The sequence below is a fragment of the Cebidichthys violaceus genome, unplaced genomic scaffold (assembly GCF_023349555.1).
Source record: "Cebidichthys violaceus isolate CVI_PGR_0920_01 unplaced genomic scaffold, fCebVio1.0.p SCAF_31, whole genome shotgun sequence".
NCBI lineage: Eukaryota > Metazoa > Chordata > Actinopteri > Perciformes > Stichaeidae > Cebidichthys > Cebidichthys violaceus.
In genome coordinates this window covers 292841-307433 of record NW_027176495.1, presented here as the reverse complement: position 1 = coordinate 307433, position 14593 = coordinate 292841, and the positions used below count along the sequence as shown (strand labels likewise).

General features: G+C 41.7%; 1 protein-coding gene across 15 annotated transcripts in view; it reads right to left on the bottom strand.

Moving 5' to 3' along the window:
- Positions 1-14334, bottom strand: part of otofa (otoferlin a) — an 80179-nt gene extending 65845 nt beyond the window's left edge. For all 15 annotated transcript variants that reach the window (XR_011103940.1, XM_068724561.1, XM_068724568.1 and 12 more), the window contains exons 1-2: positions 14005-14334; positions 8638-8696 (exon numbers count right to left, since the gene is read on the bottom strand). Coding sequence is in view for 14 of the 15 variants with exons in the window: in XM_068724561.1 (XP_068580662.1) it covers positions 8638-8696; positions 14005-14086 (141 nt within the window). In the remaining variant the exon portion in view is untranslated. The remainder of the gene's footprint in view (positions 1-8637; positions 8697-14004) is intronic.
- Positions 14335-14593: the final 259 nt, after the last annotated feature.

Below are 14593 nucleotides of genomic sequence, written 5' to 3'. Positions count from 1 at the left end.
ACTCTCTCTCTCTCGCTAAGCACCCAACCTCAATCTAAGCAGAGGTCGAATCATCAACAATAAGTGAAAACACCAGTGAGAGAGTGCAGGGCTCTCTATAAAGAACTAAAATATGGGTTTCACTGTGTTCTGGTTCTGTTTTGCACAGTTTGTAGCTCTGCACGGATCAGACTCGAAGCTGTCAAGTAGTCACTGTGCCTCGAACACCGACTGACGTAAAACTGATGCAATGCGCCTATACTCTACAATCCACTCAGACTTTGTCGAAACGTATCACAGATTATGTGGATATAGAAATGTGCAATAGTAATACAAGATTCTCCTCTCTAGTGCTAGAGCCTGTCTGAAGAACACACACATTACTATTCCAAGCTCCCCCCCCCCCCCCCCCCCCGCCCTCCAACCCTCTGTACTGTACGATGCAAAGCCTAATTAGCCGAATATTAAAAGCGACAGGTATGATCTCATGAACCAGAAGCCTGGAGGCCTAAAGAGGGGCTAAACGCTCAACTGAAGAGCAGCTATTACTGCTGTGATCCCACACTGGAGCGTTGACCGGGCCATCCTCAGTTCCCCCCCCCCAGCTCATCAAATCTCATGGCTGTTGCCATGGAAACCGAGGAGTTGAAACACCTCTATGCTTAATTATGAACAATATGATCCATCGTTCATATTCACTCACAGCAGGGGAGACGTACGCCGTATTCACAGGAGCATTCTTTGTGCAGTAGTCGTTGTGTTGAGTTTACAGGCTCGCTGTGATCTTATACGGCGACGCAGTCCTCTGCACTTTGATAGCGCAGGCTTTGGATGTGTACTTAAAAGGATCAAAAAGATAAGGGCAGACTGAGGAAAGAGGCCATGTAAGCCCAGTTTTCATTACATCTGGCTTTAGCAGCACACTCAGAAATGCCATGTAATATTTAGGATGGTGAGAAAAGCGTTTCTGGGTTTTCTCTGAATTTGTTGAAGATGATAAAAGAGAAAGTCCATCTCTGCACCAGTAAATTATTAAATGCTGGACCTTCACTCGCCTACATACAGTAACCTTTCTTTATTTTGCTTCTTTAAATCACATTTTCTCTCGTTTTTTTGACCAATGGGGGTTTGTTTTTAACTACTTAAGCCACTCATTTTGTTGTTAATCTTCTAAAAAAGGGTTGGGGTTAATTCATGCTTTTGTTCCTTTACAGTTTCTGTGTGGACTTCAAAATAAGCATTAATAAGAAAAGGAAAGTTCTCAGTTTTTCTGTCCGTTTCCCTCCTCAAAGCCGCAAACCGTGGCTTCAGACGTTCGCTCCGTATGGCCGATAACGCTGCAGGACACGCCGCTCGCTAATCGCTCCAGTAACAGCTGCTTCCTCCGCATGTCGGCGGTAGCAGAATTATAAAATGCTGAATTTAACCGCACAACAGCTGCAGAGTATAGACAACAAGGTCAGCAACGGGTGTAATCAGTTATCGATGTTGAATTAAGCGCTGGTAGTCGATCAGTAATCACGGTTTGTGTTGCAATTACAAATTTTATTTTTTACTGCATAGATTAAAATTCTACAATCAAAACATATGATCAATTCATAAAGCAGCATTACAGAAGCATTCATCTCATTGTGATGGTTTCTTTGTCTCTTTGTACAGAACGCATTCTCCAGAGTCTTTTATTCTCCGAGCCACTGGTGTTAAAAGTATTTTATGAACGTCAGCAGTTTATAAGATCCAGGTTCTGCTCCAGGGAGGGGATTTCCCATCTCTGAGCATATACTGAATAAATGATGGTCTGAGCAGAATATTTACTTTTCCTGTTTAGAGTTGAAGGGTGGCTGAAAACTGAAATTTGTGCAACAAAAATTAGCACATTAGAATTTCCAGTAATTCATGTATTGATGCATTAGTGTTGTGGATTAAGAATGGTATTTTTTTGGATTGTAGTATTGTTAGTTTTACTTGAGTAAAGCATCTATTCCACCATTGCAACACATACACTAGATGTGTACGTGTGTCTGACAGTCTGGATGAAACAGCATCTCTAATAAGCTGGGTCTGCTGAGAAACTCTATCTTATCCAGTTCACTGACATCGCTGCCCCCCCCCCCCCCCCCCCCCCTCCCAACCCAGCCTCTCAATTTATTTTTTCCAATTGGACTGTCCATCCCTGTTCTCATTTCCACCCCCGCTCCGTTTCCTCGGATGTCAGTTTATCGAGGCTACATGCGGCGATGTTTCTCAATTCGTCTCAGTCTCGTTTACAATATGTGTCAAAATTAAATGCCATGGGTGCGGACATATTGACATTAATCCAGTCAGAAGCTGTCATTCACCCACAACGCAATTTATCAATGACTGCAGCAGCTCCAAGCTCCCGTCTTCGTGTTATTAATCCTAACTGCAGTGGTGCTGTACGCAAGATCAACCAGTGACAACAGCTTGTCACGAACAATTAGAGATGAAATCATCATGTCAAGATTAAAGTGACTAACATTATTTGCATTTGAGTAATTGCGCCCAGCAGTCGATATATAGTTAGAGGACTCTTGATAAGGAGTCAACCCACGTTGCAGAACATCTGGAAACCACTGCTGCAGCTAGTTTAATCCATAAAAGAGTGGGTTTTACTCTTTTTTATAAAAGCAGGGTAGCGGTTAAACCAAATGGTCTCAATATGGAACTTAACTCCTCTTCCTCTCTTGAAATTGAGAGACAGTGCAGACAGGTATACCAGTTTTTATCCAGGTAATTAAATGAAATCCCATTTTGTTGCAAGCTGGACTCTAAAATACAACAGCAATTAGCTCACCAGTTTCAACCAGACGGTGCAGAGATAAAGAACAACACATTCGTCCAGGAAGCTGCTTCACAACTCCCTGAATAGACAGACAGTGCAGTGCTGGGTGATAGCACTCTTTTCTGCTAAATGTAAATGGACTGTACTTTTATAGCGTTTTTTTTCTAGTCGTCCGACTCAAAGCGCTTTAATACTACAAGTCCTATTTCACCCATTCATACGCATGGGTGCCACCTGCCCAGCAGGACTGACATTCATACTACATCCACACACGGCGGGCATGAACCCTTTGACTGAAGGACGACCCTGCTCCACTACTAAGCCCCGGCTGAGATGGATTTTTCCCCTCCAACTACATAACCTCTTCCTTCCGTTTATCCTGTGCTTATTTTTCCAACTATGCAAAGTTACAAATGGCTAAACAATAGCCAAAGCTGGGGGGAGAATTTCCTGTATTTATTAATTAAAAAAAACAAGTATTTGTGGAGGACAAGAAAATCTGTGAACAAGATGATAAGAGTTATTGTTAGAGCTGAGCTGAGCTATTCACAGTAATATAGCACTGGCCTCTTATAGATATACAGCGCAGTGCAGCTTACAGCTATTCACCGTATTCTTTGCCTGAACGGGCGCCTCCACATGACTTCATTTCGTAATATTACTTCTGTTTTAGAGTGTGATTACTTTGATTAGCATCGCCACCTTTATCATCCTTTACTTGCCCAAAAAAAAAAAGAAAAAACAGTTTTTCAGGCAAGAAAGGAACCACATACCAATATGTGGTCAATTTATCCAAATAACAGCTATTTGGGAATGTTTGAACTTTCACAGTAAGTGGATTACCTTGTGTACTTGTGTGTGTTTGGCACTGTCACTCTTCAGAGAGACTCATTAAAGGCAGAGGAGTTACAAGCTGATGCACACGGGCACACACAGAAGCAGCAAAAGTGAGTTTTATATATATATGCATCTTCTCCTAAGGGCTCAAAGTCAAAATACAACATTCCCTACAGAAATGATGTTTTTGTTGACACTGTGTGCATATCTGCACACTTGTTTAATTCTTCTGTTTTGTCATTCTAAATCCACGACACTGAAGTGTAAATCAGCCTAAAAACAACAAAAAGTCTTTACAATAGTTTACATACAGTAAGTACAGTAGTAGGTTCGACTGTGCTCATTTTGGTTTTCAGTTTTCAGCTTCCCTCAAACTCTAAGCGGGCAAAGAAAATATTCTTCTCAGATCATCATTTATTCAGTATACTCGAGCAGCCCTGAATCTTAAAAACCGGTGAAGTTCATAAACTATTTTTAGCACCAGCAATATTCCAGCTAGTGTCCAGAGGCGACTGCTACTCCTCCTCCTCTTCTTCTTAATTGTGGTCAAGTGGTCGTAGTATCAGTAAAGTGGTAAATAAAGTATCAGATGAAATATGACCTCCAGAGGTGGATCGCACTAATGCATGAAGTTATGTTCTTTTGTTCTCCGGGGGCTCGCTGGATGTGAATCCTGTACTGCTGGGTGTGATCTATATTAGTTTAAAAAGCTAGCCCTGATGGTGGTATGTTCTCACATAACAGACACGCCTTATGTGAGCCCACTAACTTCCCAAACCTGATTACAGAGGCAGTCGGGGAAGTTTAGGGGAAGTGACCTCGCTGTGGTCTCCTCCTACTCTCTTTGGTCTGCTGCAGCACGTTCAGAGTCCTGATCAAACTAATGAGGCTTTCTGTAGTGAAGTACTGCAAAAGCATTAACAGTGACACAGCGACTACTAAAACAGCAACCCTGTCCCCTATAAATGTGTTTTATATACACCACTCACCTAAAGGGTTAGGATGGGTGGCACACATACCACAGCTTTCTGGTGCTCTAGGCCGGGGTTCAAATCCCGAGTCCCTTGAACATATATATATATATTTATACATATACATATTTAAAAAGTCTAGTAGTAGTAGTAACGTCTCTGTGTAGTCAACAACTGTAAAATCAAATAAAGAAAGTACACATCAATTATATTTTAACAATTATTATTCTCAGTTTTCAAATTGAACTGGATGGATTATAAATAATACATAGAAATACTTAAATAAATGTTCTTCTCATTTCAAGTAAAATAAGGGCTGGATTAAAGAATAACTGACATAACTGAAAACTTTCAAAGAATTTGCATCTTAAGAGGAAATGGTGCATAGTCATAAAATCATTTCACCTCAGGTTGATAGCAGACCACCTCAAGGTGTCACTCAGAGAGAACCAGGGCATTCTGATATAGCATTTCAAAATAAAAGCCCTTCAAAATCGCATGCATGAGACAATTTGTCTAATTTCAGATGAGATTTTAGAGGAAATGGTGCATAGCTACGATATAATTTCACCTCAGGTTGATAGCAGACCACCTCAAGGTGTCTATTATTATGTATATGTTCATAAAATAACACAAAAAGAAAATGCGAACGTGTCTTTCAGGACCTGAGCCGTGCTCAGAAAACCATAAAAACACTACTTTAGGAGCAAAAGGACAATACCTAAAATAAACAATACACCAAGGTACATTAAAATAACAACATCATGCAAGACAATGTATCTTATCTTATCTTAATTTGTCAAATGTCAACCATACCACTGTTAATTAACCACTGAGTCCTTAAAAGATGAACGTTTAAATAGTGTTCATACGATGTTTCTTTCCACAGCACCAATCTCCACATCCACCGTCCGGAAACCACGACAGTCTCACAAGAGCTTTACTGCATATTTAAGAGAAAATGTCTGTGTTTGTTTATAAATACACCTCACATGCTGTAACAGGACATATTACAATACAGCATGAGCTCACCCTGTGTGTTCCATGAGCTCAGCACTTAACAAAATCACTCAACCCAATGCTCAGAGAGCTGTGTTCACTGGTTCCCTTGTAGTGAGTAAACCGCTGAGATGTTCCCCTTTCATTACTGTATTTTTCTACAACATTTATTAGGCTAGAGGATGTTCTCCCAAAAGCTTACCACCTTGCCCCGTCCTGAGATCCATTCATGGAATAATGGGCCTTCTACGGCTTTCCACTAACTTATTATTACCGCTTTACAAATCATGATGCCTGTCTGAATCCAATTTGCTCGGGGTTTAACAATATGATCAGTGGTTTTTAAGGTTCATGGTTAATGGTTTAATAACTCTTAACTTTATTAATATCATTATCTACCTCGATTTCTGTATACTTTTTTTTACAATTTCTTTGACAATGTTATGGAAGTAATGCTAAATTGGTGCAGTACTCCTTCAATGATTCCTCATTACAGCGATAAATAATGTAATCCGAGCGGCTCCCAAGTTGCAAACATAATTTGCAGGAGACAGGAGCTGAAAACAGTAAGCACAGAATTCTAAATTCAGCATTACGTAATCCCAAGTTTCTCATTAAAAAGTCAGACTGTGCACTTAGTGCACTGTAAGAATGCAGCAGCTTCAGGCCAGAGGAGAGGGAATATTCCTGCACTCATTATGTTTGCATGGTTCAAATCTCTTGACATCTTGTCTGAAAACCAAACAACCACATTCCTGACCAAATTCATCCCGACACATTGCCATAGACACATGCACATGTACAGTATCTATAGCTACAGGCCCGTAGAATGAACCCTGTGGTCACATACAGCACTTGCAAGGCTTTCTGTTCTTTGCTCCAGTTCTGTCTAACTAGTGAGGGGGAAGTCCTGGTGTGCTGCAGCTAAAAGCCAAGTCCCACCATGGTATAAATAATGAATCGAGAATACCCATCCAGTCTATCTGCAAACTAGTTCAAAGGCTTCCTGCTAGTCCATGCATGAAGCGACGAGACACACAGCTCTGTGCTAATGGTCCTCAACTTTAGGGGCTGGACTGAGCTTACTGAGCCATGCAAATGTTCCAGTGCTGAGGATGAAGATGTCAGATGAGGAGGGTGAGATGAGGAACTGCTCAAGAGTTGGTAGGGTGGGGGGGGTTGGTGGTGGCTAGGAAAACAGTACATGAATGAATGCTCAGGCACCGGCAGCATGTAACCCCCACACGCATGCTCTCTCACACACACACACACACACACACACACACAAATCCGACACGGGAACTACCGGAAGCACAAGTCGTCCCAAGGGAAGCCTGGCAGTTTTATTGATGCTGAGTGATGCTAACGACCTCGCCAGCACAACAGGACCGAGACGAGAACATCGGGTGATGCGAGTCACAAGAGATCACACATCAGTGCCAGCCACTCGGTTCTACAACTGTTACTCTAATCAGGCCACAAGAATAATATAATGCACCAGTATAGATATTTATGACACCTTTCTCACTTTTACTTTTCTCTCTTCAATTTTAACCATGCTACAAAAATACAATTATTTCTGCAGTGACCGTGAAATAAAATATGCATGCACGCATGTGTTTATGCAAGTTGCTAAAAGTGTGTGCTCATTTGGCCGTTTTCCTGATTAGACTGAAAACAACAAAACAAAAGCCTTTGTTATCAGCAAAGGAAGCAGCCTTCTGCCTGTGAGCCCATCAAAGGAAAAAATGTTTTTCTCTGTAAAAGCAGGCAGCTTAAAGAGGAAGAAAAAAAACCTCCGCTGGGAATGTACTATATGTGTTTGAGGCCCTCTTTCTTTTGCTTTTCTTATTTAATTCCCTGACTTCTGTCTCTTTTGCTTTCAGTCTGAAAGGATTTCCTCCAGCACTTCTGCCTTGATCCTCCAACCCTCATCTCTTATAGGACTCTTTGCATTTATACCCTTCAATACCGCTGGTCTCTGTGTGTGACAGGACCCTGCAGGAATCCTATGGGGGAATATTTCCCAGAATGCCACAGCAGCCACAAAAGAGATGTCCCGACCCACGAACCGGTTGGGCTGCGGTGAAATTCTTCAGGTTCTGAGAGGCTTCATCGGGTCAGTGTTCATATCCATTTAACTTACTGTTAAAGTTAAACGAACTTGAAGTTCTGGATGAAGAGCTACTTAGGGGACCGGCTCTATCTCTCTACAGTATTGGAGTGTCTAGTTTAATTAAAACAGAGCCGGTGTCTAATGTCGTGCATGAATGGAGACCACTACCTCTGCCTTGCCTCTCAGACCCTTACAGGCCATCACTGAACAGGAGAGGGTCATTAGGAGACACTTGGTAGGACATCGGCCATTTAGAGGAATAAGTTCGATTTTGAGTCGGAACATTAAGGTGATTATACGCGATCCTTAGCCGGCTCATTGTTTAACACTGTCCCCTCACAGCGTGAACGCCTGTGTGGAGTTCTTATTGTATTTTTTCTCCCTGTGTCTATGTGCAGTCAAGCATCCTGGTCAGTACATCCACATTGGAGAATTCGGCACCTTGCTTTTTACGCGCAATGCCAAATTTGAAGTGCCAACGAGGGGAAGAAGGGTGCCCTGTATGTAGCACACCAGAAGTTAAGAGAGTGGAAGTTGGGGAAGCTTTAGTTTCCTCCCACAAAACATAAAGTTGGTTAACAGATTCTGACAGTTGAAGACTCCATGTTTTAAAAACAGTGTAACATGCATATCCTCTATAAATAGACAATCTTTCGCCGCAACATTTGGTAAATACAACACAGGGGGGAGATTCGGTACCGGGTCCATCGGGCTCAAGGAGATAAAAGTAAAACCGGACTCCATTACCTATATTATGTCTCCTACTTATTGACTTAAAAAGGTCCATTAAGAAAACCTGCAGCCAGTGAAATCAGCATATCGTTATCTGTAGTGGAAATTGGAAGGTTGGGGACAATTTCAATTAAGTTGAGGGCTAATTGCTTATCAGTCATTATCAAGGTGTATGACGGGAGAACTGAAGAGACACTGACCTCATTAAAGTGGGCCACCTCCTCACAGTTCTCTGCCACACGGCTGTAGAAGGACAGACCTGGAAAGTGAGGGGGATATAAAAGTTAAAAACAGATCCATGGTTCATTGACAGCATTGCATTTGTTGTCATTTCAGTTCGAGACAGCACACACATCACGGGCAATGTATGCAGCACAAGCAAAAACTATCTATCTTGGTATTTTTTTATTTTTGTATCTGCTTCCATAATGAGACTGTGTCAGGTAGGTTGTCATTCAGAGTGTAATAAATACATGAATACAAAGTTTTGGCCGAAAATAGTTTGAACAATTTGAAGAAAATTGTGCTTTATGTGAGTATTTCCATTTTGTGCTACTTTACTTCTACTACATGTAGTACTTCTGATTTATTTCTTTACATCTCTGTATGTATGATAATCACTTGTCTTCTTTGTTTAATAGGGTCATGTCTACAATAGAAATAAAATGCAAAAATGAAATCAAACGATAAAAGTAAGAGGTTAAATGCAGGATTCTTACTTGTCATAGAGTGTTTTTACACTGTAGATTGTGGTACTCCTACTAAAGATAAGGATCAATTTGGTGAGAGATATTTATCAACGTCCCTGTCAAAAAGCTGTTTACATAAAAGACAAGTGAAAAGACAAATGAATGCCTTAAGTGTCTGATAAACACTCAAATGAGACAGGCTGTGCGGAGCCACGGGAGACAGAAAAGAAAAGCAGACAATTGAACGTCTACATTATGACTCATTATGCGACAGAATAAAAAACAAACGGAGAGAAAAAGACTCCAGCAGAACAGAAACAACACAGAAGTGAGATTATTGCCAATAACACATACTTTCCACAAGATTAAACGGTGGTGAAAAGAATAACGTCTTGGTGCAGTATGTATTCCAGGTTATACACAAGGCAGAGAGCCATTCACTGGACAGTGCACTGATGCACTGATGCACTGATGCACTGATGCGTGCTGCAGCCTGTATTCACCTGGTTGCTTTGTGACGCTCATGAATGGTGCCGGACTGCTCGCATTGGTCTTTGTTGCGGTAGTTTGCTTTGTGTATCAGAGGCTTTGTGTGGGTGTTTGTTTGGGTGCATGTGGACAGCTGATTTGAACAGATCACACATTCATACATATCTACATATAGTGACACACGCACAGGAACCTACAAAGCTGATTACAGCCTGTTTGGCTGGAATTATAATTTTGAATAGAAATTAAAAATAGATTCTTTTTGGCTCCGATGATGCGTTGTTTGTCGTTTGTGCTGATTGATTCTTTTCACGCGTTCACAGAGCAAACAACCTCTGAGTTTAGATAGAGAAAGAAAAGACGGACATGCAAAAGCGAAACTTAAAGTATATTATGCTTAAGAGTCCATTTTGACTCTAATTCATAACCACAATCTCTCTTTTCCATCACACCCAACTCTCTACAACCTTTCTTATGAAATATTTGAGAAAATAAACACCACTTATATGTGAGAGAGGGAAAGAGACAATATTCCTCCTACGTTATTCAAAACAGAAGCATCACTGTCAGAACTGTGTTTTAATCTGACCGAGACGTGGGTTTAGAAAAGCAGATCATGTGAGGCTTATGTAAGGTGCTCCACACCAAACTGAAAACTAAAATTCTGCTAATCAGGGTGCCTTTTGGCCTTGGCGGAAACGGTGAGAAATAGAAACGGAGCGGCACTGAAAGAACCAACCTGTTGTGGAAGAAAGAAAGGAAATGGAGTGTGCATTTTGATTATGGAGCAGACAGACGGGGATGAAAAGATTAAAAGAGAAGGATGCAGAACACTGTGAAAGATGGATCTATAGGGTAAACAGAAGAACTGGGATGCAATCAGTCTCCCTGTTCATCTTTGTTGTTCCACACTGTGATTTAATTTTGTCTTATTTCCTGTACAATTTACGAGCCAAAAAAAAGAGACGGTAACCATACTAAATAAGTATCACAATTCAAACTTAAGACAATGTAAATATCTGCTCCAGCAAAGGACATAAAGAAACGAGTTTCAGTGTGCTATGGAGAAGAAAGGCAATTTAATGATGTGTGTAAGATACCGCAGATACCACTAAGCTTTGTTTCAGCCCAGAAAATATGAAAGATTTGGAGTTAAAAGGATGACAAACAAGAGGAAAGTGTCGGGATGAAAGTAGCAAGCTGTAGTGGAATATCGTAAGGGTGGGAATAAAGCTTTAATTTCTAAGATAACGCTGAAGTACAGAGTGTGTGTGTGTGTGTCTGTGTGTGTGTGTGTGTGTGTGTGTGTGTGTGTGTGTGTGTGTGTGTGTGTGTGTGTGTGTGTGTGTGTGTGTGTGTGTGTGAGAGAGATCCTGCAGGCTACTGTGCAGAGACCCAGCCAATGAGCAACAAGAGCCGGAGTGTCATTCTTTGATAAATCCAAGAGCTCCAGATAACGGCAAGGATCCATCAAAGCCTTGCCACAAAATCAATTAAGTTTTCATGCCTCCCCTTTGAAGCAGACTTCATAGCCCATAGTAAGAGATAATAATGAACCATTTTGAGACTGACCGGACGGGGAACTCTACAGTCTTTTTTTTATTGCTATGTTTGTATTACACATTGAATGCAATTGATTTACTGATTTGTGGCTTTTATTTTTCTCAAAACATTGAAGACGTTTGATTCGGGTGTTTCGGTCTCTTTCTGCGTCAAATTGTTACATGCGGAGTCAGCCTTACGCAACATCGCTCCACAAGCCTTTCAAGGGGTCATATATGGTTTGATATGTTCGGGGGGGGGGGGGGGGGGGGGCTGGGACTTCCTGCCAGACCTCTTCCTCTCCAGACAGGAAGTGGTTTGAGGTGAAAGCACTTAGGAAGCGAGACTGACAGGTTAACAGTCTGAAAACACTCAAAAACCCCACCGCAATTTAAGAGACTGGGGAAGCGAGACTGATGCAAATACTGTGAGTAGAAGAAGAACGGACACATAATGTGAATCTGCATTGGGATCGGGGCCTAATATGAATATAGATTATGATGTCTTCAGTGAATGGAAGTCTTTGAGGGAAGAGGAAAGAGATACAGAGATGGAGGATGAAGAAAAGGACAAGTAGTTTATTTACAGGACGTTTAAAATGATAAACCTTTAATACTTTAACTGGAAGATACATTTTCCTAGTGTGCAGCGAAATACTGAGCATTTACTCAATAAAAAGAAATGAACCAGTATTTGTTTTAATGACACAAATGATATGGTGGGCACCGTGGTGATTCAGTGTATAATGGGCTCGATCCCAGCTCTCATCTGTTGTTGCACTGCTCTCACTCATCCATCTTCCCTGTGACTCTCTGCTCTCTCTTATCTAGTCACCCACAATAGTCTAAATGAATAACACACACTTATCATCCGACCGCTCAGACGAAGTGATTTATTCCTTTCGTTTTCTAATTAAATCTCAAAACCCTCCACCAACAAGTTTTTACCTGCAATTTGCTAAATAAAGCAGCGCTTTCATAACGCCTTAAAATATGACGTAACAGATATCACAGTCGGGCCGACGTGGAGCATAGAGCCCCTACTGTCCAGATGTGGAGAGAAGATATTATTTGACCGGACAAAGGACAATGCCTGAAGATAACAATGTGACAAAGCAATTCAATGATATACTGTATATGTATGAGGCCCTCCAGGAGCCACAGCTACAGCACGGAGACGTAAACGTGTGAGTATGAGATGAAGTAATGGGATTATACTTGTCTTATCTATGTTTCGTCTAACATTTGTGGCCCTGTCTGGTTTAACTAAACAGGTATGCAGCCCATAATGCGTCTACTTGGTATTTACGAACCTTTAATGGTAACCACTGTTTGCGAAGGAGATTACTGCTTCTTCTTTGGGAATATAGTACGCGTTTGACATAAGTGGAAATCAGTGAGAGCCATTGTGTCTTTAACTAGGCCGAATTTTAGCATTGACTGAATAAGATACAATAGGGAAAAAAATGGGAAAAAAAAAAAAAAAGCCACACACACACACACACACACACACACACACACACACACACATTGTTGCTTTGGCTAACAATTCAGAAAACAGATGAGATGCAGCTGCTGTGCTGACAGTTTGCCCAAGAGGGGGGAAGAGCTGACGACCTAATCCTTGACTTGGATGACATGGTTCATGTGATATCAAGACCCTGGTGAATTTTCTGTAGCACAACACTGAAAGCCATCTTCTATGCAGCTCTCTCTCTCACACTCACACACACACACACACACACACACACACACACACACACACACACACACACATATAGCAGGGGAGAGAGGAAGAAGGGGTGGTGGTCTTGTAACACCCCACACAAAACTGATGCTCTCAGCAGGAGTCTGATCAGAGATCAGGTGGGATTGAGTGCCTCTCATCTGTCAGATAGTGGACTGATCCATCCAAGGTGCTGAAACACACGCCTCTCTCTCTCTCTCTCTCTCTCTCTCTCTCTCTCTCTCTCTTCCTGACTCTGTTTCTCTCTCACAGGGAAATAAACCTTTGATGAATGATGAATGAATCCACTGAACTCCCTCCAAATTCCCCTCCAATCCTACAGCGATCCCTCGCTCCTCTGAACAGTAGCAGAGGCTGAGCAGATCAGGTTTTAGGCTGATGACCTCACAGGAGCTATAAAACGCCAAAGGACCAGTGGATTGGAAATTGTCCGAAGGTATGAAGGAGACCTCCAGCATCTTCTTCAGTAATCAATGCCGCCAGCAGAGTCAGTTGTTACCTACAGTACTGGCTTCTTTGGGAGTAAAATGACCTATACACATGAATCCCTGTAATTACACCATATTCACAGGGATGTACAAACAGTTACACATTGCTTTTGCTTTTTGTGGCTATAATGAATAATTTACATTTTAATAATTCATGACATCCTATGTCAAATGCAGTTTGTGTCTATAATACTTTTGAGCATTTAAGCATACATGATCTAAATATGAGAGGGGAGTATACCGAATTATTATATAACAAGTGCACAATAATTAAATAACCTCCCATGAGGGGTTGGAATTTGTGTATATCCTTTCAAATCGCATAATGAGTTAGTTTTTCGGATTGCTGTACTCTCTTTCTTTCCACATTTTAAGATCAGTCCAGTTCCCATCTTTGGATAAGAAGCGCATGAACGGTAGATGAATCAGAGCGCAGCGCGTCTCCGATGACCACCTATCCAGAAGGGGGTCCCCCCACAACTTTTTCACACAACCGGGACCGCTGATTGATCACGTCGTCAAAAACTAGAATTAAAAAAAAATCTGGCCTCACCACACAGTGCTGTATCAATGTGACAACATACGGGCTACAACTCAGAAACGTTGTCCATACCTCGGAATGTAACTTTGGCGATCCTGTCACCTTTCCCCCGAAGGTGAGCGGCCGTCTTCAGGTGAACCATTAGAGCCATCATTAGTCCACACTGGTCAGAGGAGTAATGTTACCCCACACACGGAGAACAAAAAACAAAACAACAACTTGATCCGGTTTGGTGCAATCTGTGTTTAACGATCTTTAGGTGATCCTCTCTTTGCGCCTGGACACATTAACCGTTTTCCACACGCGCAGCATGTAGAATAACGTGTGTTTTTTTTCTTAAACAAACAAAAATAGCGAATTATTAATGTGCTCCTGTTAACATTTCCTCTCGCTCCGTGCTCAGTGGCCGCTGGGTCTGTCGCGCATCTCCGGGCTACCACTTGGTTTTACTCTGCTCGTCGCGCAGGAAGGGTGGGGGTGTGCTTCAAGCTTCAGCGTGGGGATGGATGGTGGATGCTCTAATTGTAAAAGCTCCAGCTCTGGGATTTGAGGAAAATAAACTGCTTCCTTTTTTTCTTTCTTTTTTCCAGGTAGTAAAAGTCTTCTCTAGTCATTAGCCTACTGTATACCAGATTTAATATTCGTTATCTTTCTCTGCAGA